This window comes from Desmodus rotundus, chromosome 6, assembly GCF_022682495.2.
Source record: "Desmodus rotundus isolate HL8 chromosome 6, HLdesRot8A.1, whole genome shotgun sequence".
In the NCBI taxonomy this organism is placed as follows: domain Eukaryota; kingdom Metazoa; phylum Chordata; class Mammalia; order Chiroptera; family Phyllostomidae; genus Desmodus; species Desmodus rotundus.
In genome coordinates, this window is record NC_071392.1 from 110723126 (window position 1) to 110748449 (window position 25324).

A 25324-nucleotide genomic window follows, 5' to 3' on the forward strand; every position below is an offset into this window, starting at 1 on the left:
TAAATCAAACAGAGGAAAATCTCGATAATTGGATGACAAGGGACCCGGCGAACAACTTCCCTACAAAGGAGAGAAAAGCGCTTATCTATATACTGACTGCTCCTAGCGTGAGAGAGAGTTGCACACGGACAAAACCATATGAACTTTTTTAAGGGCATGTCGGTCTCAGAGAGTAAATGAACCCTTGGTGTTTGCCCTGTGAGGGCCACCCCGATGATCAGAGTAGCCGTGTTATACTCTCTGGGCTTCTTGGAATAATATTGTAACGTTGTACTCTGTCTACTCCCTTGAAGATAAAGGGCTAGTCCAATATGCGTCTCCATTTGTGAGGGGCAAACCCCTTTCCCCTGTTAGGGCTTGTCCGTGTGATGCTAAAAATGGCCCGTTGGTTGACTTGTGAGTAATTGAGTCTCTGACGCTGACAACACTTAGGGAAATGAAGGTATAAATGGTGGCAGCGCCACGCAGCCACCGAAGCAAACGCCAGCCTGAGGTCCGTGGAACTGGAGCAGTGCCTTGTAGCAGAGGGAGACCTGCCACATCGCAGGTGAGAGGGGGCAAGAGACTTGACCTTCTCACCGGCTCGGAAACACCAAGTCAGAGAGCCCCGCTACCACCCTCTTGGCCTGTGGACTGGTGAGTACATTGAGGCCCCTCTTAGGGGCTCTGCAACATGCTTTGTGTGGTTGGCACCATACTGAGCTTGGGGACGTGTGGCTGCCAGCCCATGGAGAAGCGGCAGGCAGACAAGCATCGTGCGGGTGTCTTCGGAGGTGGGTGAGGTCTCAGTACTCCTTCAAACATGTGTAGGCAGGCTTCTGGGGCGAGACGTTGGCTGGCTAGATTTCTCCCGTTGACAGCGGGACTCTGCCCTGGATCGGAAGGGAGCCAAGCGGCTGTGCAAATCAATAGCACGCATCGATCGCTGAGACCCGATTCAACATAATTGCCTGGAAATTGATAACATTTTACACTTTCTTGCTCAATTGCAGCTGCACTCATCCATCTGGGTTTTAGACACAATTACCTGCCCTTGGAACGTTCCACCCCCCCCCCACAAGCGTGTTTCCTCATCCTTATTTTAATGGCCTTGACGTATTTGTGTCTTTCATCATAAGCCGCCTCAACCCCGGACTGGAAGGAGATGGGGTGTCAGTCTCTTGAGTGACAATTCAAGACAATTCCTCATTAAAAACTTAGATCTCTTGAGATTTGGAACACTATTGGCAAAACAGTTTATAAACTGGGACTAGGGTCCTTAAATTACAAAGCAGAATATGTGAGAAAGGTAAAGGACTTTTCTCCTTAGGTGTTCAAAAGAGGCCTTGATAGTTTGGGCACTTGAGACCTGGCCTCTGTCATTAGCTGAAGGCACATCCACAGAATTCTTGTGGCATTTTTGGCCTGAAGGCTGGCGAGGGTGCCAGCTGCTGTAGATCAAGTGCCCACTTACCCCGAGTCCAGACAACCTCACATATATCTAATCACAGAATTAGTTGGTAAGCACCGTGGAAAGCTAACTGCTCCCCGTAACGACAGATAAAAAACCCTAAAATGCCCCCGGAGCCATCCAGGAGCCGATGATGCTGTTGGAGCTGCGCAACACTGAAAGCAGGGAATTCTAGCTCCTTAGACTGGTCACGTGGAAGGTGTCTGTCAACAGCACTTTGTCCTTGGTGACGCAACCTCTATTCTTCTCATAGCAGAAGCTGGACAATTCTTATTGTTTCCCCTCTTGTCCAGTGGGATTTTCCAACCCCTGGACGGCGTTCTCCCAGCCCCAATGTTGCAGTGGCGTCCGACCCACCCCTGGGGCACTTGGTTTACAGCAAATGCTGCACCTCTTGGTTGACCACACTACATAGTTGCTCAGTGTCATTCTGAGTGAGCAGGGGGTTACTGGATTTACTATGACTTGCTCCCCAGATCTGCCCTCTTACCAAGTTATTTTCAATTCCCTAAACCACTGTGTATGCATAGGAATGCACCAGCCAAGCTGGGGTTCCTGTTCATCCCCCTTCTTTCTTCCCCAGAGACCCAGCGGCAAAGAGCAAAAGCTTTCAGTTTCCCCAGTCCCGTTTCCCACGTGCAGGTGATGAATTCTGAAGCGCCCCATGAATGGGGAGCGCTGTGAATAGGGTATTGTATCTGGGAGGCTGCTGTGAGGAGCAGCAGGAAGTTGGCCGGCCTGGGAATTGCGAGGCCCATTCTGAAGTGCATGCTCCGAAACTAATTTGATGGAGGACCATGGAAAAAGGCCCTTCTCTCTGGGCTTGTTTCCTCAGCTATAAAAGGAAGATCGTGATACCTGCCCTCAAGGGCGAGTATGAGGGTGGGCTGTGTGGGCCAGGAGGACACAGGGGTTGGGAATCACTTGTGCCAGCCCACGGAGAAGGTACAGGAGGTGGGGAGGCCAAGGGAGGGCTTAGGCCAAGAGCAAGGGTTTTGGCTTCGTTCTGGAGGGGTTGGGGGGCCAAGGGCTTCTGAGTAAGCGAGTAGGGTGACTAGGGGCCTAGATGTGCTCAGGCCTTTAAAAGATCGGCCACCAAGAAGATGAGAAAGCCCGGGCTGCAACTGGGAGACAGAAAACGGAGTGGTCGTGTCAAGGGGTCCTCCTTGCCTCCAAAGATCCCCCTGCTTAGGAAACTCCAGCAGGGGGGCACCCGTCAGGAAAGGGGAGCCACATGTGATATGGTATGCTGAGGAGGACAGAAGACTGAAGGTCCTGGGTTTGGGGATCAAAGACCTAAGTTAGATGCAAAACACAGCCCGTCATGTGGATGAAGGTGCAGGAGCTCTGGGTGGCATGACAGGTGGATGCCAAAGGGGCAGCCCTCGGGGGCAGATACCATGTTCTCATCTTTTCTCTAGCCCCACCCTTACCAGAAGCTTAACAAATATTTGCAGGATAAGGGCACTTGGACTTGACACAATAAGAAAAACTTCCTAACAAGAAGAGCTGCCTGGAAATAGGACAGACCCGCTTAGAGGTAGTGAGCTCCCTGTCATTCACTGGCAACAACTGTTGGAGCAGGAACTGAAGGATTGCCTGGGGGTAGGGTGGAGGGAGGATGCACATCAAGGAGGGGCTGATGACTGAGGCCCAGATGGTGGCTCCATCCAGCTCTGGAGATGTGGGGGTCGTGACTGCATTGAGCTACCCCATGTGCTTCCTTGGGTCTCAAGGCATCCCTGGGTCAGCACCCAGTGTCCTGAAGAAGCGGGGTGATGCCCTGAGAGAGCAGGTGAGCCCAGGAAGGGAAGGTGGATTCTGCCCGTGATGATTCTGCTGGCCAGGAATCCCTCCTCAGCAGGACCAGGGCGGGAAGTGGAACAATGAGGGGTGATCATGGGAAAGGAGGGGGTCCTGCCCTCTCCAGGACTGGTGGGGCTTCTGGACAGGTCTGTATCCCCATGGAGTGGATATCCTGCAGAAGCAGGTGGGGAGCACAGGAAATGGGAAGACCCAGTTAGTTCCTAGGTGGCTGAGTCACACCAGGGCCGGTTGACAGTGGAGGCACCTCCCCAGCAGAGGAGGGCTCTTTCCCTGTTGCCTGTTCTTCCTCTAATTGCAGAGTACTGTCGGCAGGCCCCAATTAAGGATAATTACATGATCTATGAGATAATTTTGCTGCATGAGCTCCCCAGGTTCCCTTGTCTCTTCCAGGACTCAAACTCTTTGGTGAAATCTAAGCATCTGGAGCACGATTTAGAGCCTTCCCTTCCATCCGACTCCACACAGGCTAAAACAGCTCCTGACCCATATGACTACTCAAGCAGGTCTAATAGTAGAGCATCACCGCAAAAGTTGGTGGGGCACTCCCCACGTGCCACGCTGCAGGTGCTTCATTTCATCTCATGCTCGTGAGGGTCCTCTGCGGTAGACATAGTCATCGATCCCATTTGATGGGCGGGGAAACTAAACTGGGGCCCAGAAAGGAGAAGCCACTTGTCCTGGGATGCACAGCCAGGGATGGCAGAGCCTGACTGTGGACTCCGGTTTGTCTGACTCAGGGCCCGAGCTGTTAGCCCTGCTCAGCACTGTCAGTGCCACGCGGGGTGGGGGGTGACTTGGGAGAGACTAAGGGAAGGTGCTTGCTCCTGCCCTATTCCTTACTGAGGCCTGAATTCCATGTATGGTGCCTCACAGGAAGGGGCAGTTTCACCGTTATCTTTCATTTCCTGTTGGACCCTATGAAGTAGCAGGGTAGCTTTATCATGCCCATTTCACAGATGGAGAAAGTGAGGTCAAAGCTTGTGACTAGCAGATGCAGAACTGGAACCCAGGTCTACCTGACTTCCAGAGCCTGGGCTCTTTTTCCTACCCAGCACTTCCAAAGGACAAAGGACAGCTCGCACGGAGCCAAGTCCAGGGCTGGGCCCACCCAGCCAGCAAAGGGCGTCTCCGTGGCTATGGCTACAGCTGGCCTTCCCTCCTGTCGTTTTTCCAGGTGCTCCCACAAGGGCAAAGGATGCTGCTCTGGGTGTTCTTCCTCGTGATCCTAACCTTCAGCAGCGGCTCCCACTGCTCCTCGACCTCCCCAACCCTCAGGTAAGCAGTCCTGCCAACAGGGCTTGGGTTTCCACCGCCCCAAAACCATCCCTGCCAGAGGAGGGGTGCTAGGAGGATGCAGAATCAAGCCACCGGCTGGCCTCAGCCACCTTCTCAGACAGCCCCCACCACCCATCACTGGGAGGGGGCCAGACTCTGAGCCTGTACAAGGAGGCTGTCCGGCCCAGGTTCCATCTCTCTCTGGGGATGAGCAGGGCCAAAGGCAACACAAGGGCTTACAGAGACCTGGTGAGTGCAGCCACCTCGGGCCCCTCACTGGGGCCCACCATACCACCCTTTCACCTGTCACTCCTCCCACGTAGGATGCCACGGTATGCCGATGCCATCTTCACCAACAGCTACCGGAAGGTGCTGAGCCAGCTGTCCGCCCGCAAGCTGCTCCAGGACATCATGAGCAGGCAGCAGGGGTGAGCAGAGGTTCTTGGGATTGCTCGCTACACTGCAAGGGCATCAGTGGGGAGGGACCAAGTTTGGCCTCTTCCTCTGCACAGCATCTGTCATTTCTGGACTTGCCAGAACAGAAGAAGCCCAATGTCAAAACTCAGCTTGCCTCTCGCTATTAAACGATCTTTGGACGCCTACCATGCGCCTCTCCCTATGCTCGGATCTGATAGTAACAATACTGAGGTAGCTACCAGTTGAGCGTGACTCTGCCAGAGAGAACGGCTGTGCGTTGGGACATTTACACACCCCTGGCACAGCGCTGGGCACAGTGAGCCCTTGGTAGTGTTAGCCATTATTCTTCATTTCTTATTTGCTCGTCCTAACAAGCCTATAAAGTAAGACTCTTACCCCATTGGCCAGAGCCATTAATAGCTTCTAAAGGATACACTCCAGAGACTGGCGGAGCCTAACTCCATAGCCTGTGCATTTTGCAGTTTTCATTTTGAAAAAATTCCAAACTTACAGAGAGTTTGCATCAATGGTGCAAAGGACTTCCACATACACTCCCTATATTCAACAATTCCTAATATTTTATCATATTTGCTTAGTCTATATCTACCCCTAGATACAGATCTATACATACATGTACACACTTATTTATTAATTTATTATCATTTTGCTAAAGCATTTGAGAGTGAATTGCAGTTACCACTGCCCTTTACCCTTAACTACTGCTGCGGGTATCTCCCAATATCTAACGAAAGGACACTCTCTTACATACACAGCGTAACGATCACTTAGGGCCCCTATTCGAACTTCAGCAGTTGTCCCACAGTGTCCTTATAACAATCATTTCTTTTCCTGAGTCAGTTGCGATGTCTCTCCAGTTTCTCTTAATCTGGAACCGTTCCTCAGTCGTCCATGCCGCTGACATCTTGTTTGGTGCAGGCCAGCTGTTGCTAGAACGTGCTCACACTGGAGCTGCCTGACGCGTCCTCGTGGCGGATTCAGGGTCTGCGACAGAAGCGATGCGGTGTTTTCTCCTGCGTTGTGTCAGGCGGCGCACGAGATGGATTTGTCTCATTGTTGACGATAGTAACTTTGATCACCTGGTTAATGGGGCGTCTGCCAGACTTCTCCTCTGTAAATGAATATTTTTCCCTTTGTCATTAATACCTAATCTGTGGGGAGGTATTTTGCAAATGGCTATTTCAGAGCCTATTCTCTCCATTACACACTCGCCTGTGCTGCCTTCCTGCGTGTTGTTGAATCGAACTCAGTTGGGTGGGAGCATCCATACCAGATATCAGAAGAGGCACAGGGACACTCCCTGCTCTGCTCACTTGGCCTTGCTGGGCCTTTCCCGGGCCTCTCCACGTCCTACCCAGAGAGCAACCTCAACCGTTTCTCTCTTTCTGATCGAACAGAGAGAGAACCCAGGAGCAAGGAGCAAAGGCACGGCTGGGCCGTCAGGTGGACAGCGTGTGGGAAGACCAAAAGCAGGTGGCATTGGAGAGCATCCTGGTGGCCCTGCCGAGGAAGCACAGGTGGGAACACGTGTAACCGTATATATATGTGTATATATATGTGTGTGCATGCATGACGTGTGTGCATGTGTATATTTAGGGAGCTCAGAGGCTTCCTTCCCGAATATCAGCAGGAAAAGGAAGGAATCTCCTCCTCTCCAAAGGCATGCGGTTCTGCCCACCCCTCCTGCCCACATCAAGAACTGGAGCGAGGGAGAAAATGTGAGATAGCAACAAGATCTCACCCACTGCTCTATCTCCACTGTGCAGTGAGAGGCCAGGCTCAGCGTCTGTGTCCAAAACCTGTACCGACTCATTCATTCTGGGATAGGGCCCAGGAACCTGAATTTTCACAAGTGCCCTGGGGGTTCTGCTGGGCAGGATCTGAGAGGTGTGCCCTGGGTCCCTTGCCAAGTTCACAAAATCATAGCGCCAAAGGAAGACCGGCCCCTCCCAATGCCCTCAGGCAGACCAGTGTGAGCAGCGCTCATGTTCACGGGAGGAAGAGGTGGAATGACAGTCACTGCCAGCCTCAGGGGCCCTCACGTTCCCACAGGGAATCGGAAAGTCAGGAATGAGTTTTCCCGTTTTACAGAGGAGGGACACTGAGGCAAAGAAGGGGCAGCCGCTGGCTTCAAGTCAATGTCTGATGGGCCCATCCAAGGCCTGCTCTGCTTCTCTGAAGCTCCTTCACAGGAAGTCCACGTAACGGACAAAATCTCCTAAGAAGGGCACAGCTGGAGGGGCTCTGCTATAGTTTTGAGGCCAATTTTCAACTGTGAGCCCCAACATGTCCCAGCATGATGCTGCCAGGCACTTCTGGGCCCATTAAGCAAACCCAGTTCCCAACAGAGCTCTCCATGTGCTCCCTCACCTTCTTCCCAATCTAATTAGACACCAAGAGCTCGGAGATCTCACCAGCTACAGGCCTGTGGACATACAAGCAGCAAGTGGCAGGCTGACGGGCAGCTAGGCTGCTGGAGGGGTGAGAACCAGGCTGGGGGGCAGGATGCACACCTGGACCCCAGTCTGGTTCTGTGGCCACTGCGCTGTACACAGCAAGCAGGCTTCCTAGTTTCCTCCCCTGTGAAAGCAGGGGTTGGCCCCGACCACCTCTAAGGTCCCTGATGCCTCTAAGCGCAACGCCTACGCTGTGCCTCTCACATTGGGATTAGGTCGTCATTCACCAGCTTTATGACTCCCGCCGGGCGTCAGTGGGGTGCAGTGGTCCCAAGGAGGGCCAACTCCTAAGAAGGCAGGCTCTGTCCCTGCAGGTTTAAAGCCACAGGCTTCTCAGAGCTCCAAGTCACAGAACAGTAGGAAAGGGTCTGGAGGCTGTTTCGGCACATTGTCACCCCTCCAGCTTAACTGCTGCAAATACTGTTTCCCTGGATGTCGCTGGTGAGCCGAGCACACAGACACTAAGAGTGCATTCTTGCACCTTGGTGATGCAGGGTAGAATGATTTGCCAGATGGCACACTTCCGCATCCACCACGCTCATGTCTGCCTAACAGCCCTGTACCAGAACTGAGGTTCAGATTCGTCTGTCCTCCTGCCTCTTAAAAGTCATCCAGTGGCTTTTATGTGCCAAGTTCTGGGCTGAGGGTGCAGCAGTGGTCCCTGCTCCCATGGCACTCGGGATGCACCAAGGTGGGCAAAACTTAAACAAGTACTTGTACAGTCGGTTACTTAGCCTGCGATAAATGGTAAGGGGTGTAGTGAGGATGTGTACCGGAAGGAGTAACCTAATCTAACCCTGTCTGGGGGTTAGAGGTGACTTCAAGGGGAAGTGACCAGCCTGGGATCTCAGTGGAAGTGGGTTAGCCGAACCAGGGCTAGGAATGAGGTTCTTTTTATTATTATTATTTTTAAAAATTTCAACAACAGTCGACATACAATATTATACCAGTTTCAGCTGTACAACATAGCGATTAGACATTTAGAGAACTTACAAAGTGGTCACTAGACATTTAGAGAACTTACAAGTCTAGTACCCACCTGACACCATACACGGGCATTGCGACATTATTAACTATATTCTCTATGCTGAACCTTACGTCCCTGTGACTGTTTTTCCAACTGGCAATTTGTACTTCTTAATCCCTTTGCCTTTTCCTCCCGCCCCCCAAGCCTCCTCCCATCCGGCAACCATCAGTTTGTTCTCTGTATCTGTCTCCTTTACCCACCGGTCGCTTGGTGGGCACTTCCGTTGCTTCCATATCTTGCTGTTGTAAACAACGCTGCAGCGAACATAGGGGTGCTTGTCTCCTTCTGAATTAGTGTTTTGGATTTCTTCAGGTAAAGACCCAGGAGTGGGACTGCTGAGTCATGGGGTAGTTCTACTTTTAATTTTTTGAGGACCCTCCGTACCACTTTACACTGTGACTGTGCCAATTTACAGCCCACCAACAGGGCACCAGGGTTCTCTGTTCAAGAATGAGGTTCTCTGGGGACCCAGACAGCCAGTCCTGACCCGGGAGCATCCATCGCCCTATTTCCGAGTGTCCCTGCCCCAACTTGCCCTTTCCTCAGTCCCTGACGGAGCCTTTCTTTTCTTTCCACAGCAGGAATTCCCAAGGATGAAGAGTCTGCCCGTGTCTGATGCTGCCTGCAGCCAAAACGCAACAGCAGCCACTTAATCCTATTTAGTTTTGACCTGCTTTTTCCTTTGTAAATACAATAAAATCCCCCTGTCCTGGCCTGCAGTTCAGTTTTCTTTTATCTTCAGCCTAATTTTTTACATGGTTTACATAGTTACGTTTCCCAAAGTGGTATTACACGGCATAAGAAAAAATAGCTAACATTTACTGGGCATGCAGAGTACCGGCTGGGCAGCTTCATGCCTGGAATCTCATATACTCCTCATACAACCCAGCAGGCGGAACCGGCGCCCTTCTCATTTCATAGACAAGAAACCGAGGCCCAGAAAGGTTACCTGGATTGCCACGGGCACAACCAGCAAGGAGAGGGCTGGGATTCCAACTGAGTCAGGCCAGCCCAGGAGCAGCCTCTTACCATATTCTTCTACTCTGCACCAGACTCATCCTTCATCCATTGGTGACTTGTTTGTCTATGAGCAAAACCACTTATTCATTCAACAAATATTTATAGAGTACCCACTATGTGCCAGGCACTGGCAATACAGTTGTGAGCAAACAGACAAAGCCCCTGACCTCATAGAGCTTATCTTCAAATTAGGGGAAGAGTAACAAAAAACAAGTAAATATAGAATGTGCCCGATGAGGGAATTACAAAGGATAAAAATTTAAGGGGATGGATCCCAAACCAGGTAGCTCAATTGGTTGGAGCATTGTCCTGTGTGCCAAAAGTGTGTGGGTTCAATTCCTGATCAGGGCACGTACTCAGGTTGCAGGTTTGATTCCGGGTCTCTCTCTCTCTCTCTCTCTCTCTCTCTCTCTCTCTCTCTCTCTCTCTCAAATCAATAAAAACACACTCTCCGATGAGCATTAAAAAGCAGTTTAAGGAGGTGGGGAGCGCTGGAGGGCATTCTCTTATCTGTGGTGTATGTATGTGCTGGGGAGCGCTCAGGGAAGGCCTCCATAGTAAGGTAACATTTAAGTACAGGCCTGAGGGAAGCAGGGCATTGGCCTTGTGAATATTTAGGTAAAGAACATTCCATCTGGAGTGGAAACCCAACACAAAGGCCTGGAGGCAAGAGTGGGGGAGGAGGAAGAACGAGCAGGTCAGAGTGGCTGCAACAGTAAGAGGGTGTGAGGGGGAGGAAAGGAGGCCCAGACAGAGCAGGGGGGCAGCTCATGAGGGCCCTGGGAGGCCATGCTAAGGACTTGGGGGCTCATCCTTGGGGAGACAGGAGCCATCCCAGAGTCTGAGTGAAGCAATGACGTAATCTCACTTCTGGAACACCACTCTGAGGTAGGGTCAAGTTCTGGGCACATTTTTAGGGTACAACTCATTTGCTGGTGGATGGGGCGTGGGGACTGGAGAGGAGTCAAGAATGACTCTGAAGGTTTTGGCCTGAGCTGCTGGGGGATGGAGTTGGCGTGCAGGCGCTTCAGGGCTGGGGGAAGAATTAGGAGATGGGTTCGACATGGAGTCTGGGATGCTATTAGAGGTCCAAGTGAGGCTGTGGAGCAGGCACCTGGATTTGCACTCTGGAGACTGGAGTCAGGAGAGCGGTCCGGGCAGCCAACCTGGTTTGGCAGCTGTCGCCGTCTAGAAAAGTGAGTGAGGTCACCAGGGAATAAGTACACAAAGAGCAGAGAAGAGGCCCAAGGACTGATGCTGGGGCACCCTCACATTTGAAGTTTGGAAAAAAGATGAGGAACCAGCAAAGAAGACTGAGAAGGAGCAGGCAGTGAGCTGTTGGGAAAACTATGAGAAATTGCAGAAGCCAGCTGAAAAAAAAGTGTTTCAAGAAGAAGGGAGTGATCTGCTGTACCCAGTGCTGCTGATGGGTCAAGTCACTTGGGAGCTGACCACAGAAGTGACCATGGAAGCCACTGATGACCTTGGCGAGAACGAATTGGGTGCAGTGGTGAAGGCAGAAGTCCGACATGAGTGGGTTCAAGAGCAAATGGTAGGGGTCCGAGCTGATGCGTATCGACCTGGCCCACCGACAGGGTGGCCGCTAGCCACAGGGGGCTGCCGAACCCTTGAAATGTGGCTAGTACGCATCAAGTGTAACACAGACACTGGGTTTCAAAGACAATATGAAAAAGGATATAAAATATCTCAAAAGATTTTTGTATTGATTATATGTTAAAACAATAGGTTGGATATATTGGGTTAAATAACATTAAAAATAATTTCACCTGCTTCTCTTTTACTTTTTATTGTTATTCGAAAATGTAAAATCTTTGGTAGAGATAATTCTTTTGACTTTTGCTATGAAAGGAAGCTGAGAACTGAAGTGACTGACCACAGGAAACTATGTCAGCGATTACTCGAGTTTTTCTATTCGTGACCCTTTTCCCTGGGCCAGGTAGCTCCCCACGTCCCAACCCCACCTGCGTCTCTCATTAGACCCTGCAAACCTGCTAGGGGAATCAAAATGTTCTGTATTTTCATTTGGATAATGGTTACACACCAGGGCCATTAGATGGAAAAATCCATTGAGCTGTACACTTAAGATCTGTACATTTTACTCTAAGTAAATTAAATCTATTTTTTTAAAAAACATGAAAAGTCTGGATGGTAAAATGTCTATTTTGATGAAAAGCAGAAGAGTCACAGCAGTTTAGAGTGGGCGGAGACTCACAGATGGGCAACGCCAACCCCGTCATTTTCCAGCTGGGACACGGCCAGAGGACCTGCCTCCCCGCACCAGGACAGAAGGCCACCTCAGTTCGTCCCACGGTTTAGACCACCTGCTCTCTCCAGGAGCCCAGCTGACCTTCCAAGAAAGGATGTGAATCATGGGAAAGGCTCGACAGGGGGCCTCTGTGGCGCAGGCGGAGGAGACAGTAGGAACAATGGGGAAACAAAAGCCCCCTCCAGAGGAGAAGGCCGGCCATTGAAGGCAGGCAGTCCACTTCAACCAAGAGAGGAGGGCTGCCAAGGAACAAAGGAGGGGACTGCTGAATGGGGGGCGCCCGGGCCTGCTCCGTCCCCCAGACCCACCTGCTCATCTCTTTCCACCGCCTGTCCCCACAAAAGCAAATACTGAAGGCTTTCTCAACTTCCAATTAGTTTTTCAAATGAAATAACGACCACCAGGACTGGCTGCTACTTGCGTTTTTTGAGGTGAATGCAACTACAAAGGCAGAAACCATGATGGCAACAATTCCGGTGCTTCATCACCATTAACGATGACGCTAATGGAGTCTTACAAGACTTAATCCCTCCCCACAGAGGTGCTGGGAGCGTCCCATCCCGTGGGGGTCCTACTTAAGACCAAGTGCTATTTTTTGCCCCTAAAGAAATGCTCTAATCAATAGGGGACTCGTCACTTTTAATAATAACCCCTTTTGTGTGTATTAAAGTTCACAAAGACGTTTCCCCTGCAGCACTTCACTTGCTCCCCACCACAGCCCTCTGGAGAAAGGCGGAGCAGGGCGCCGGCCTCCCACGGGGGTGAGTGGTCAGGTGGCTCAGCCAGGTCCTACAGTGGAAGGAGCAAAGTTGGGAAGTGAGTCCTGATTCCAAGACTCCAGGCCCCTCAGGAAATGTGAGCTGGGCAATCAAGTAAATTAAGAGAGCAAATACACATGGACGGGAGACAAACTGTTTCCCGGGCTCCTGCTGACCACACACAGGAAATAATAATAATAATAATAATATCTACACTAATCAGAAAGAAGAGAGTCCATGTTAAGTGCCAGGCACGGTGGTATGTGCTTTGGGTGTGAGCTCATTTCATCCATAAAAAGCCCTCAGAGGTATTAGCCCCATTTTTACTGATGGGAAACTGAGGCCCAGAGAGGTGCCTAACGACACACAGCCAATTAGGGAATTCAGAGCAGGTCAGATGGACTCTAAACTGCTGTGCTTAGTACTCCTTAGAGACGGCCCAGTGCAACTGTGGTGTCAAAAAAAAAAAAAAAAAAAAAAGCCAGAGACACACAGTGAAGTGGTTAAAACAGATTTCATTCAGGACTATTGCAACCGGGGAAGAGACCTGAGTGTATGGCGTGGCTCAATCCCCAGTGCTGCACAGGCAAGTCAGAACTTAGAGTCACACAGGGTGGGGACCTGAGGATGAAAACTCATGAAGAGGAATATTGCAGAGCAGTGGGATTCAGGCTAAACCCACCAAACAGGATTCTGGCTGAAGGCAGGCCAGGACGATGTGCACCACATTCCTCAGATGTCACCTGGGGAACGGCAGATACTCAGGCACCTAATCAGATATTAAGGTGATCAGATCTGGAGGGTGGGGGGTTCTGGTTAAACTGACTCGGCAGGGTTCTCGCTAAAACTAGATTTTACAAGGAAGTGCACAGATGGGCCTAGGGGAAGGCCTGGGAACCTGACTGAAGTTTGGCCAAGCAAAGAATCTTTGTCAGTGGTGAATAATGTGAGCAAAAAATCCAGTGGCTTTCAGGAGCTACCGGTGCCAGGCCTGCTGTGGGCTCCAGGCTTCCCAGATTCTCCCCTGCAGCCTTGCTCAAGGGCGGGGCTAAACGTTTTCCTAGAAGTTTCACTGGGTGGGAGGGCCAGACGGGGAGACTGTGAGGTGAATTTTTGCCTGTGCTGTATTACACCATCATATTCAAGTTCCCTAAAATTTGTCATTGGTCCTGAAATAAAATCTACTCCCTTCACCATGGCCCTTAAAAGTCGGATTTGTTCAGGCTTTTGACGGTACGCTCCTTGCTAGCTACACCCCAGTTGCACTGGCCTAATTTCAGCTCAAATGTGTCAAGATCTTGCCTCAGAGCCTTTGCATGTGTTGATTCTCTGCCTGTAGTCCTCTTCCCAGCTCCACAAAGGCTTGTCCCTGGGGTGTCTGCTTAGCTTTCCCAACCCCTCTAGGTAAACACTGCTTCCTTTGAAGCTCTTCCGACATACTTTGCTCCTTTCCCTGTCTCCTCCAGGTTCTACCAGGATCAAGGGCAGGGAGACGTCTGCCTGTCTTGCTCACTACCCTGGTTCTGGACACAGCACCAAGCCTGGCATGGAGCCAATGTCTGCTGTTGCTTGATTCTCCAGCTCCCTCTGGATCTGCAGGCCAGCCCTGAACCAGCCCTGGTGCAACTTAGCCTCGCCAGCCCCTTCTCCAGTAAGCTGTCTCCTGACTTCCCTCCAGCCACTGCACTTCTATCATCAGTCCCCAATTCTCCTCTACACCACTGGCCAGCAGGCCTCATCTGGTCTGTCTTCCAGAAGTTTAGAGGTGTAACCAGCAGGGGGGCCGCCCCTGCTCTCATCCCTCCCACACCACTCGGCTGAGGTCCCAGCAAACATAAGGGACACTAGAAAGGTGGGATAAGCTAAACATTTTTTAAAAGCAAGGCTCCCAGTCGTATGTCCACAGGAGTGAAGCTGGCAGGAGGAACAGCACATGTGGTATGAGGACTGACAACCCGTGAGGGGCAGGGCTCCTCCAGAGGGAGGAGCCGCTATTCGGGTACAGCTGATTGTTGCCAACTCTGAATCCAATACTCCAAACCTAGATTTTCATATGAACTTTCTCTATTTGTAAATGTTAGCTACTAATAAAGAAAAAAACCCTGGATCAAATAAAGCGTATCTACGGGCCACCAGCTTGCACCCTCTGGGAAGCCGCGGCCTCCTCCTTCCCAGCTTGGAGGTAGCCCTCCAATTGCCTGTGCACCCTCTTGCCTGCAGAAGCCCATTCGGGACTAGCTCAGAGTTTCAGTGTCTCCATTTGCTTTCCCCCAATCCAAACTCCCATTTCCTCACTGTGGGGAAGTCCAGCTTGGAAAGCAATCTGAATAAAACAACTTCTACCCCCAATTCAATACTGTTAGGACCAGCCACATTTCCAAAGTTATCTAAATGTATTGGTTATGTTTCAGTTAAAAGAATTAGGAGCAATGACCCCAAGTATGTAACTTCGGGCCAGTTTGGAAAGATGCCAAGGACTGAGCCAAGTGCTTCAGATGCGTGAGACTCCAGTCAGATGAGGTTATTAACTCGCTTTTACTGAAGGAAAAAAGGAGGCCTAGAGAAGTTAAGCCACTGCCCAGGTCCCTCACCCTACTGAGTGGTAACAGCAGGTGCCTGACACTGAAGTCTATGCACTTAACCGGACTACTCAATATTCCTTCCCTCAGTGATGGCATAAGCCCCCATGTAATGGTTGTCCTAGGCACAACTTCACAAGAGGCATTCTTGAGATGAGTGTGGTCCTTTAAAGCCCTCAGGTCACTCATGGGGTTAGCTTTCTCCTAAGACAATCCGCTCCCTTCCCCACTGCATGCTGAGACCGAACTTTCGAGGCAAAAGAGGAGAGCCTTCAGACACCAACAGGGCTCACGTAGGATCGGCAACCAGGGCTGGGGAGGAAAGGACAGCGGTTTTTCCAGGTGAGAAGGCCCAATGTGAAAGGGTCTAAAAACACCTGGCCAGTGTGTCAACAATACTTCCCAACTACGTCCTCATGCGTGCAGCCCAGGAGTCCCATCGGTCCAAAAGTACTATAATAAACTCTCATTCGGGCCTTTGTCCCCGTTAATCTCTTTATTCCACAACAGACTTATTACAGACTTTGACTTTTCCAATGCAACCTTAGGCTGAGTTAGGAGCGTTCACAGCACCCTGCTAGGGCATCCGGCCAAAGAAGCAGAGCACCTGGCTCCTCCAGCTCTGTGCCCGGCAATAGAAAAACAAGCAAAGTGTAACCACAACTTCAACTTTCTTCTTTATAAATACAGTGTTTTTTCATTCCCCTTTTCAAACTGAATTGTTCTTGACTCCTCTTCTTGACATTCATTTCAGGTTTTAGACTTCCTTTCTTCTTGTGGGACTAATGCGCTGTTCTGAAAGAAATTGGAGACAAAAACAAAATTACTGAAGGCTTCAATTCACTGTTACAGTTCCTAACTGGTCAAAGAGAAGCCACGGTATTCTCCCACTATAAGATCCCGCTGATAAAGGAATAACCCTTTTTCTACTAATTCTATTTACTTATGCCCCATCTCATTTCACGAAAGAGTCTAAGACAGCTAAACGAAAGCTGGTGACAACTTACATAAAAAGAATGCGCCAAACCTGACGAGGACTAAGAAAGGAAGTGGCAAGTGAAATGGAAGGAGATGAGGTAACCCAGGCACACCTCTCACAGTGCAAGGCTGAAAAGGCAGCGTAAATTTGAGCAGGTGAGCAGAAAGGACAGTGTCAAGGACGCCCGTCATCAATCTCCCGGACTCCAGGCCCGCCGGCCCACATCTGGCCCTCACGTAGCTTAGAAGATGGCCTCTGACCGCTCAGCACAGAAACCTGCATGTCATCACCTTCTTGCCACTGGTCAGAATCTGCGTCTAAACCTGGGTAATAATGATTCTCAAAAATGGGACTCAGCTTGCAGAAAAACTTTAAGAGTGGGGGGAAAAAAACAACCACTCTTTACTCCTTCTTTCCCGAGACTGCCTTTCCCTAGACTCCAAGATGTAATGGGGAAACACGAGAGCAAAGATGACAATCTCGACACGGCAACCAGGAGGGTGACGGCAGCAAGCCCGTGCTCTGGCGGCCCAGGCAAGCAGAGGCAGGGTGCTGACGCCCATCCTTGGCAGGTGGCCGGAGCCAGGGCTGAGGGCGGATGTGGTGACACACCCTTGCAGAATGGCTGGCGTCAGTCCTCTTCGGCAGCTCTGAGGGGCACACACAGGCCCAGAACTAATCCTGAGGGCTGAAGTGAGTGCCCCTAATTCTCTACCAACACTCGGAGGTTCCCAGGTTCCTTAAAAGGTGCGTTCCAAAATGTTCACACAGAGAAGACAGCCTGAGTATGGAACAGGAACAGCTGGGAGGGTAGTGGCCCACAAGCCTCTGTCTTGGCTAAGAAGTTATGCCTGGTCAAATCAGTATCTGTCCCCAAATCAAAACCACCTTTAAAATCTGAGGTCCCGACTTCAGAAAGTCCTAAACATCCAAATAATCAAGTGACTTTCCTCTCTTTCAAGCAGTATGACTTGGGGGTAATCGGGTGGGGGCAGACTATCTAAAAATCAAGAACAACAAAATCAATCCCAAGTTAGTGTAAAGAATTAAAGAACTCAGTACGTAGCAGAAAGGACCAGTTCTGAAAGCAAATCAGAGAGAGCAAGTAAAATTTAGGACAAAACCAAATGGAAACAGCTAGGGAATGAGGGTGGGAAGGAAGGACTAAGAAGGGGCACAGGAGCCCTTTTGGGGGTGTGGAAATTGTCTGTATCTCAACTAAGGGGGTATTAACACTACTGTATTAGTTTGTCAAGAACCACGAAATCATACACTAAAAAGGATGAATGTTACTGTATATAAATTACACCTAAAAAAAAAAACACACCCCAAACCAAATGTAGTCTCTTCTGTGCTGAGGACTAGACGTTCCAATTTATGCTCACACATCAGTGAAAGGCTATACAGTCTATGCTTTTGTTGATTTTTCTTATTTTCAGAGGATTAAAAATTAGATGGCTCCACTGCTCTGGCAAGGAAAGCCATTTCCACAGCAAGGGATGAGAGGGAACATGACTAGAAAATTCAAATACTTCCCTCCTCTTTTTAAAAAAGACTTCATTTATTTATTTCCAGAGAGAGGGGAAGGGAGGGAGAAAGAGGAGAGAAACATCGATCGGTTGCCTCGTGCACACCCCCGACCGGGGACCTGGGCCCCAACCCAGGCATGTGCCCTGACCAGGAACTGAACCAGTGAACTTTCGGTTTGCAGGCTGGCTGGAGCTCAACCCACTGAGCCCCATCAGTCAGGGTGCTCCCTCCTCTTTGTTGATCTAATACAGGAGTCAGCAGACTATGCGCCACAGGCCAAATCCAGCCCACCGCCGGTTTTCTTAAGTAAAGTTTTATTGGCACACAGCCGTACTCATTTGTTTTCACAGTCTGTGATGTTTTCACATCACAGCGGCAGAGTTGAGGGTTCTAACAGAGACTGTACAGCCTGCAAAGCCTAGAGTGCTATCTGGCTCTTTCCAGAAAACTTTTGCCAATCCCTGGTCTAGAGGAGCTGATCAGTGAAGCATCAGACACTCTCTCCTTACCTCCCCTCACCTTGCTTCTGCTTCCACCCTCGTCCTAGGACTAATACCTGCATGCAGAATGGGTGATATTTCACACGATGTTTCAGTCACCCAGGGAGCAGCCCCGATCCACACCCTAAGCTCTAGGAACCTGGGTTCTGATACTGGCTTTGCTCTGTGGCCATCAGTCCGTAATTTAATCTCACCAAACCACACTGTTTGGCCCAACCAAAGTCAGTGTTACAAAAAGGCCTAGAAACAGTGACAAGGTGTGCCAGGATTTGTCATCAGACCACCATGTAATGAATTTAGATGTTCTAGATGGGGTTCCCCTTTAAAAAGTCCAAGGCTGGGCCTTTCTTAAGCTCATCTCTGTTCACCTATAAACATAGAGAGAGGGGCTACTGTCTAAAAAGTACCCCTTGGGACATAAGGGAGGATGGAGTCATGTAGTGTAAGCCAGGTCAAGGCTACTCTGCTGCAAAGTTACCCCAGCAGCTGGGCTAAGTCAAGGGGCTTTGGCTTTTGCCTGAGGCCTGTCACCACCTGGGCCAGGAAGTGGGTAAATGGCCTCAGAGTTCATCTTTGGCTGAGGGAGGGTTGGGGAGGGAAGAGTGGGCTGCCACTAGGGAAGGAGGGACATGCACGAGGCAGGCAAGATGGGAAAGGGGCCCTGCTTCTGGGATGAGACCGCCCTTCATCGTTACCGTAATGTCCTATATTTTGCCAATCTACTGCTCTGCTCTGCAGCGATCCTGCCAAAGGAAAGAGGGGTTGAGAATCAAGAAAGGACAGTGAGAAGAGAAATCAGCTGAGGAGAGAAATGGCAAACACCCGACCAGAGCTTCCGTTAGGGTCACTGACTTTCCCAGTGGCAGCGTTCGTTCTAGGATTCACACAGACGGCAACGCAGCACTGGGCTTTACCTTTCTGTATGGGATGTGTGCAGGGGAAAGGGCGGAGATAAGAATTGTGGTCTCTGTCCCCAGAAAATAGACACAATTCTAGGACTGCAGATTAGGAATTCATGATAAGCAGGATCTAAATCAAATGTTTTCCACCCCTATCTGCCCTTGATTTTGTTAGTCTTGTGTGGGCAACTCCAGAAAAGAGAGAGCTCAGCAGAGCAAGGCCTTTGGCTCCCTGGGGCCTAGACTGGTTGCTGCAAGGGAACAGGGCTCTGCTTAGAAAAAACGGCTGAGGCCCTGGCCCTTTCTCAGATGCAATGCAGAGCTGCCAAGGTGAGGCTGCTGGAGGGACAGCAAAATGAACCAGCTGCCACTGCCAGTGCTAAGGGAAGCTCTGGTGGAATCTGGATTACTACAGGGAAGTCCGGGAGCACGTCGGGGCGGGATCTCTTCGGTGATGCACTCAGAAAGCTCACAGTGGAGACCCGGGCAGGGCAGGGATGAAATGCGTGGCTCTCCCACCCACTAATGAGGAAGCGTCTCCCTGATCTGACCACCTTAATCGGCAGCCTTGCTGGAGGACACACCACTGAATTACGTTCTCCCTGCAAAAGTCCTAGAGGGAGAAAGCAGGGCATGTTTGAAAATGCTAACTTCCAAAGGTGAAAGCAATCTGACCTTTTCTTACTGGCCTTTACATGGCTGAAGTCACCCAAGTCAAATCAATGACAAACACCTATGAGACATACAAATTTGCCTCTAATCCAGGTTCAAAAGTCAAGCTGCCAACACATGGAGATCTGATCATTGTGTGAACCTAGGATTAAGATTAAGACTGTCTGGTTCCCCGGCACGGGCACCGCCTCCTGAGCAGTGCGGAAGTTTCTGGGAGAAGCACGTGGACCTTGTGCTCAGGAGGAAGAGCCCTGGGAGCCTGAAGGAGGCTACAGAGGAGAAACCCCCAGAGCTAGGGAGACAGGCAGGGCTCTCAGTAGCAGCAGAACATTTTTATACAACCAGCACATTAACAATGATCTTCTGACACACATGCTAATCCATTTTAATCTTCATAAAGTAATTATATTCTCCTCTTGTTCTAATGTGGCTTTAAAACATTTAAAGATGACCACAAAGACCCTTTTCTGACTTAAAAAGGGTTCTGTATCAGGCTGGACTAACGTGTCACACACACCCTTAAGGATACAAATCTTTTTGCCACATACCCTCATTCAGAGTTGGGGGAGCACAGGGGACAAAAATATTTCTGATCCCACTCTGGGGCCATGGCCCACCACCCCTGGCCTTACCTTTTGATCGCCTGATGGGCCAGCATCCGATTGCCAGCCAGAAACGTCACGCTGCCCAAGATGGCCAGGTACTTCAGGGTCTGGAACATGTTGAGCTGAGTCCAGTAGACGTACATGAGCCCCAGCATAGCTACAAAACAGCGCCACGATGGCCGATGGAATGAAACGGTGACAACACGCTGGGGCAGAGGACAGCAGGCAGCAGTAATCACCGGACCCTAAAAACGCCTGCCATTTCTCGACCGTTTGTTTTATTCCTTTTATCCCACACCAAAACATAGGTAACTCAATGCTCTCGCCTCTAAGCCTTGGCTACCAAGAAATCCAGAGGTAAAAGCCAGATCTCGGCTATTTTATCTGTCTCATTCCACATTCGGGCGCACATCTGTTTTCTTTAATGCAGGTTTTTTAAATTTTGTGTTTTTTTTAAACATTACCGTCATGTTACATTTTGGACTCATTTTATTTTTCAAATTCTGAAAAAAAGTATATGGGATTAAATAAATAATTTCCTTTTATTAAAAAAAAATTTAGGGATAATTGGCCACTGTGACCAGGAGGGAAGCGAGGAGGGCTGAGGAGAGAGGGCTAGGGAGAAGGGCTCCAGCCTGAGCACGGGAAGCCCAGGGTTCTGGTCCAGGCTCTGCCCTTCTGGCCACTTCATCTTGCTGAGCCTAAATGCTCTCAGCCGTCACACATGGATCTCAGCTCCCACCCCGTCACCCCCATCGGGGCTGGATGAGAATCAAACGGGGGGTGTGCACACAAAGCACTCCGGCAAGGGAAACCTGGCTCCAAACGCGTTCACCGCAGCGTTTGTTCTCAGCCTGACCCAGGAGGGCTAGCACTCAAACCAGGCACTGGGCTGAAGAGAAAGGTGATCCTGTCCACTGTGCCTAGAGGGATGACAGATGAACTTCAGTAGGGGTTCCTAACCATCTTCGAGGTCATGGGCCACTGTGAGAATCCGATCAAAGCTACCGCCTCGATCTTTCCCCAGAAAAGAAGAGACACACATTTGCCTGTAATTTTAAGGGATTCATCTACGGACCCCTACAGAAGCTGCACACTTTGGACACAAGAGGGTGACTCCTGCAAGAGTCAAGGAAATGAGAAAAGAATATCGAAGTCTTGGTGAAATGCAAGGCACCACTGATCCAATGGTGTCCAAAGTCTCTGAAAGGCTCGGCTGATTTGCAATGGACCGTGTTGTCACGTTTAGGTCCTGAGTTCTCAAGAGAACAATGCAGGACAGTGTGTCTGACTGTGGAAGCAACTGTTTTCTATTATTGTCCAGATACAGATGCCAGAAAATGTGAAGATCGATACGGTGGGGAAAGATAATCTTTGGAAACTGCATTAATGCTCTTCATCCAGGAAGATGGCTCAACGTACAGCTACAGTAAGTGAGTAATCTCTGGAAATGAACAGGGCTATTAAATGAGGGTAAATGGCCTGCCAACAGTAGCCTAGTACAATGAAACCCAATCTAATGACAGTTGTTCTAAGCTGACGGCCCAAACAGGTTTATCATCATATTAACTGTCCTAAAAGCCCAGGAGGAAGAGGGAAATGTTATACTATTAAGTCATTATAGTTAATAGGTTGTGGGTCTACTTTACAGGGTGTTTGCGTGGGCAGGCTAAATGTCAGAGGAGGTTAAATGGAATTAGCAGCCGGGAGCACTTACCAGCATGTCCCAGGTGAAAGATTATCGTGCTAGGAGCAAAAGTGAAGTTGGAGACATTGGCACCAATCCGGATCCACTAAATGATGAGGAGAAATAAATTAAAAAGACATTAGAACTTAAAGGGAGGCAACACATTGCAAGTCAATGCTAGTCCAATGAACAGCCCCAAGGGCTTGAAAGTTTATGCATACTTGATGGACAGGGAATTTTACCAAGTGACAACTACTCTATTCTAAGTCCAAAATTTGTCCCCTCTTTTCTTTAGAAAGGCATTCTAACACCTGCTCTCAAACGTACTTGGGTAACTCGAACCTGAACATCATTTTTAATTACAGCAAAATTTTTTATTTTAAAACAGGTGGACCCATGAAGCTGACGGGTCAGGAAGTGTGAAGTTAACTGGCACCCCTGCTGGTTTCTCTACGTACTGGTGAGATAAACCTACCTGCAGCTGGTAGGATGCGTGTGCTTTCTGGGTGGGTTCCGTGCCTTCTGAAAATTCTGATCACTCAAACAGGTGCCCAGACCCTAGGGTCTGGTTTCTGAAAGCTTGTTGCATGCCTTTCAGGTCTGGATTGACCACTAATTCTTTCATTAAAATCAATGAATGAATTAGGAACAGAGGCAGTTTTCTAAAAGTAAGATCTCATGAGTTTTCCATAGAGTTCTCAAAATTCTCTGAACTTTCATGATATACATCTATGTTAACAATTTTTAAAAAGAGAGAAAAAAATCACTTGGTAAAAAAATTAAAGTAGCACTTTAAAATATGAAAGGTAGCATGTTCCTTTCTCTATACTCCTTAAACAGTCCTCTCCTTAGAGATGACCAACACTAATAAATAATGCCTTTTCAAGGTTTTTACACAAAGGTGATCACACTAAACATACTATTCTACCCCTTGCCTTTGTCACCCAGTAAGACACCCTGGCAATCTTGTCTTATCAGCACATAAACCTATCCATTCCTTTAATAAACTATATAATATTCCATTGTTTGGATATATGATAATTTATTCAACATTTGCTTTTATGAGGACTATAGGTTGCTTAGTTTTATGCTCCAAATGGTGCTGAAATGCAGTCTCCATACTCTATTTTTATATAGCTATAGCAATTAGGCCTTGGTTTTTCCATACTTAACCTCATCTGAACATTCCTACAGAAAGCACCCCAGTCCATACACCTTTATCATTTTTAATGGCCAGTAGATACTTTCTCATGCCCCTTATTAATGGAGTGGTTTATCTGGCTGCTCCCTACAGTGGGGAATTTTAGTTATTCTAAAACTTTTTGACTATCACTGCAGGTCACAGCTGCTGGACCCCTCTGGAGCTGTGCTGAGGCCAGAGCACAAAGCCTCCTTTGGAGCAGCTATATCTGCTGAGTCTGGTGCCAGACACACGCTGCCCATGCTAATTACAGCTACTCACCAGAGCAAAGAGCAGGAGCAAGGGCGAGAGGATCAGGGCAGTGAATGTATTAGACACCACTGTGGGGGGCCTCTTCTCAGGCTCACGGAACAGGTGCTGCCAAAAGAAGTCACACCAGGAGTATTTAAGAACATGCCCTTCCCAGAAGGGAATGCCGTGTTGACCAGGGACCAAAATGCCAGTAACAGTCAAGATGAGGAACTGTCTCCCAGATGCTAAAAGCCCTTGGCAATGAATGGTCACCTGGCCTTTTGCTCTTCCAAATGCTGGCTTCTGATCCCAGAGGTCTCCTTTCAAAGACACTATATTAGTCCCAGCTCACTACTTGGCCAACCCGCTTTATCCCTTCAAAGACGCACTGCCATTTAGAGGTTGGGGATATGCAATCCATCAAGTGGCATTCATTCACCAGGATCAAAGAGGGTGCCCAGGTGTGTGGATGGCCCGAGGGACACATCCAAGGCAGGACTCTGGATTTCATAATGCTTCTGGGTTCCTAGGGTGGCACCATCTACCCACTTGCTCCCCCACTCAAGTTAGCTAACTGGTGTTAACCTCACTCTCTTTAACATTTGGGCCTTTTTTTTTTTTTTAAGATTTTATTTATTTATTTTTAGAGAGGGGAAGGGAGGGAGGAAGAGAGAGAGAGAGAAATATCAATGTGTGGCTGCCTCTTGCATGCCCCCAACTGGGGACCTGGCCCACAACCCAGGCATTTGCCCTAGATTGGGAATCAAACCAGTGACCCTTTGGTTCACAAGCCCGCACTCAATCCACTGAGCTACAACAGCCAGGGCAGCCTTTGTCCTTTTTTAAATAGTGAAATGAGAGTAAGTAGTCTGCTTGGAATACTTCAACATTAATTTACATGTAGAATTCCATGTTACTACAATAACATTTTTTCTCATGAATGCAAAATAATTCACTGAGTGGATCCACCTCAGTTTTCTTAACCAGGGCTCAAAGTGTTTAATAATTAGTGTTTATTTTGTAAAGTGCTTTAGAAACTTTTCAATACCTTTCTTGCCTTATCCATGATCTGCTGTGATCCTCACAGCAATCCTGTGGACTAGGCTGGGCAGGAACGGCTAGTATTTGTGTGCAAGGAAGGTGAATCCCGTAAGAGGAAGGACTTCCCTTGGGGAGGAAAGCCCTGTGGGCCCCATCAGCCCTGATTGTGCAGGAACGGAGAGAAAGAATGCCAAACCCAGCTCTGCCGTAGCTATTCAGCAATGATCTCAGGGCTATACCTCCCGATGTTCAGGAAAACTGGACTTGGGTTCTAAGATTGTCTCCAATTATCTGCTTTCTGGAAGCTGGTCACTGGGCTCTCTGAGCCTGTCTTCTCAGCTCTAGGTATTGCTCTGCCTAATTCACAGGGTGGCGAGGACCAGCCTATAAAGCATTATATACACAGGGTAAAGAAGGGACCAGAACGCCACCATCTAGGGGTCTGTTGTCCTGTCATTGTGTCCAGTTCACATTCCTTCTCCATGCTTAGTGGTGGAGAAGCCCCTTGAAATATACCTGAATTTCCTGTTTGGGGGTGAAAAGGTTCTTAGACTGGACAGTCGATGGAGCATCTTCCTCAGGGAACTTGATGACCACATCAGCCTGAAAAGTTAAAAGCAGTCTTTAAAGGCAAAGGAGCAGAGAAGGGAATAAGACTTATTAGCATGAGAGCACCCCTTCCTCACACCCAGGACCATAACTGAAAAAAACTCCAAGCAGCCTAATCACTTCCAATCTATTAGCTGACAAATTGAGGCAGTAAAAATTTCAAGAACAAAACAAGTATTTGCTGAAAATGCTTTTTAGAGTAAGAGTTCCAATTTTCTACTGGCCTGGTGAGTCCCACAGAGCTACTTTAATACAA

General features: G+C 49.2%; 2 protein-coding genes across 4 annotated transcripts in view; one reads left to right on the forward strand and one right to left on the reverse strand.

Moving 5' to 3' along the window:
- Positions 1-584: 584 nt before the first annotated feature.
- GHRH (growth hormone releasing hormone) lies at positions 585-9079 on the forward strand. Its single transcript, XM_053927119.1, has 5 exons — positions 585-636; positions 4452-4552; positions 4876-4980; positions 6385-6504; positions 9052-9079. Exons 2-5 carry the CDS (start codon positions 4473-4475, stop codon positions 9065-9067), a joined length of 321 nt encoding a protein of 106 aa, XP_053783094.1. The 5' UTR covers positions 585-636; positions 4452-4472; the 3' UTR covers positions 9068-9079.
- A 6499-nt stretch (positions 9080-15578) lies between these two features.
- RPN2 (ribophorin II) overlaps positions 15579-25324 on the reverse strand; it is a 52002-nt gene continuing 42256 nt past the window's right edge. Inside the window, exons 13-18 of one of the 3 annotated variants that reach the window (XM_045194537.2) lie at positions 24976-25062; positions 23449-23544; positions 22017-22092; positions 20327-20456; positions 18819-18866; positions 15579-15909 (exon numbers count right to left, since the gene is read on the reverse strand). In XM_045194537.2, coding sequence (XP_045050472.2) covers positions 15897-15909; positions 18819-18866; positions 20327-20456; positions 22017-22092; positions 23449-23544; positions 24976-25062 — 450 coding nt within the window. In that variant the 3' untranslated portion in view covers positions 15579-15896. Of the gene's footprint in view, positions 18180-18818; positions 18867-20326; positions 20457-22016; positions 22093-23448; positions 23545-24975; positions 25063-25324 lie in introns of all 3 variants that reach the window. The other 2 variants (XM_045194538.2, XM_024559196.3) reach the window with 2 other exon arrangements.

What these genes read in the sequence shown, in the direction of transcription:
- GHRH (XM_053927119.1), top strand. Translation starts at nt 4,473, where the DNA reads ATGCTGCTCTGGGTGTTCTTCCTCGTGATCCTAACCTTCAGCAGCGGC. An exon ending in TCGACCTCCCCAACCCTCAG is followed by an intron (nt 4,553 to 4,875) that starts GTAAGCAGTCCT and finishes CCTCCCACGTAG; the next exon opens with GATGCCACGGTATGCCGATG. An exon ending in ATCATGAGCAGGCAGCAGGG is followed by an intron (nt 4,981 to 6,384) that starts GTGAGCAGAGGT and finishes CTGATCGAACAG; the next exon opens with AGAGAGAACCCAGGAGCAAG.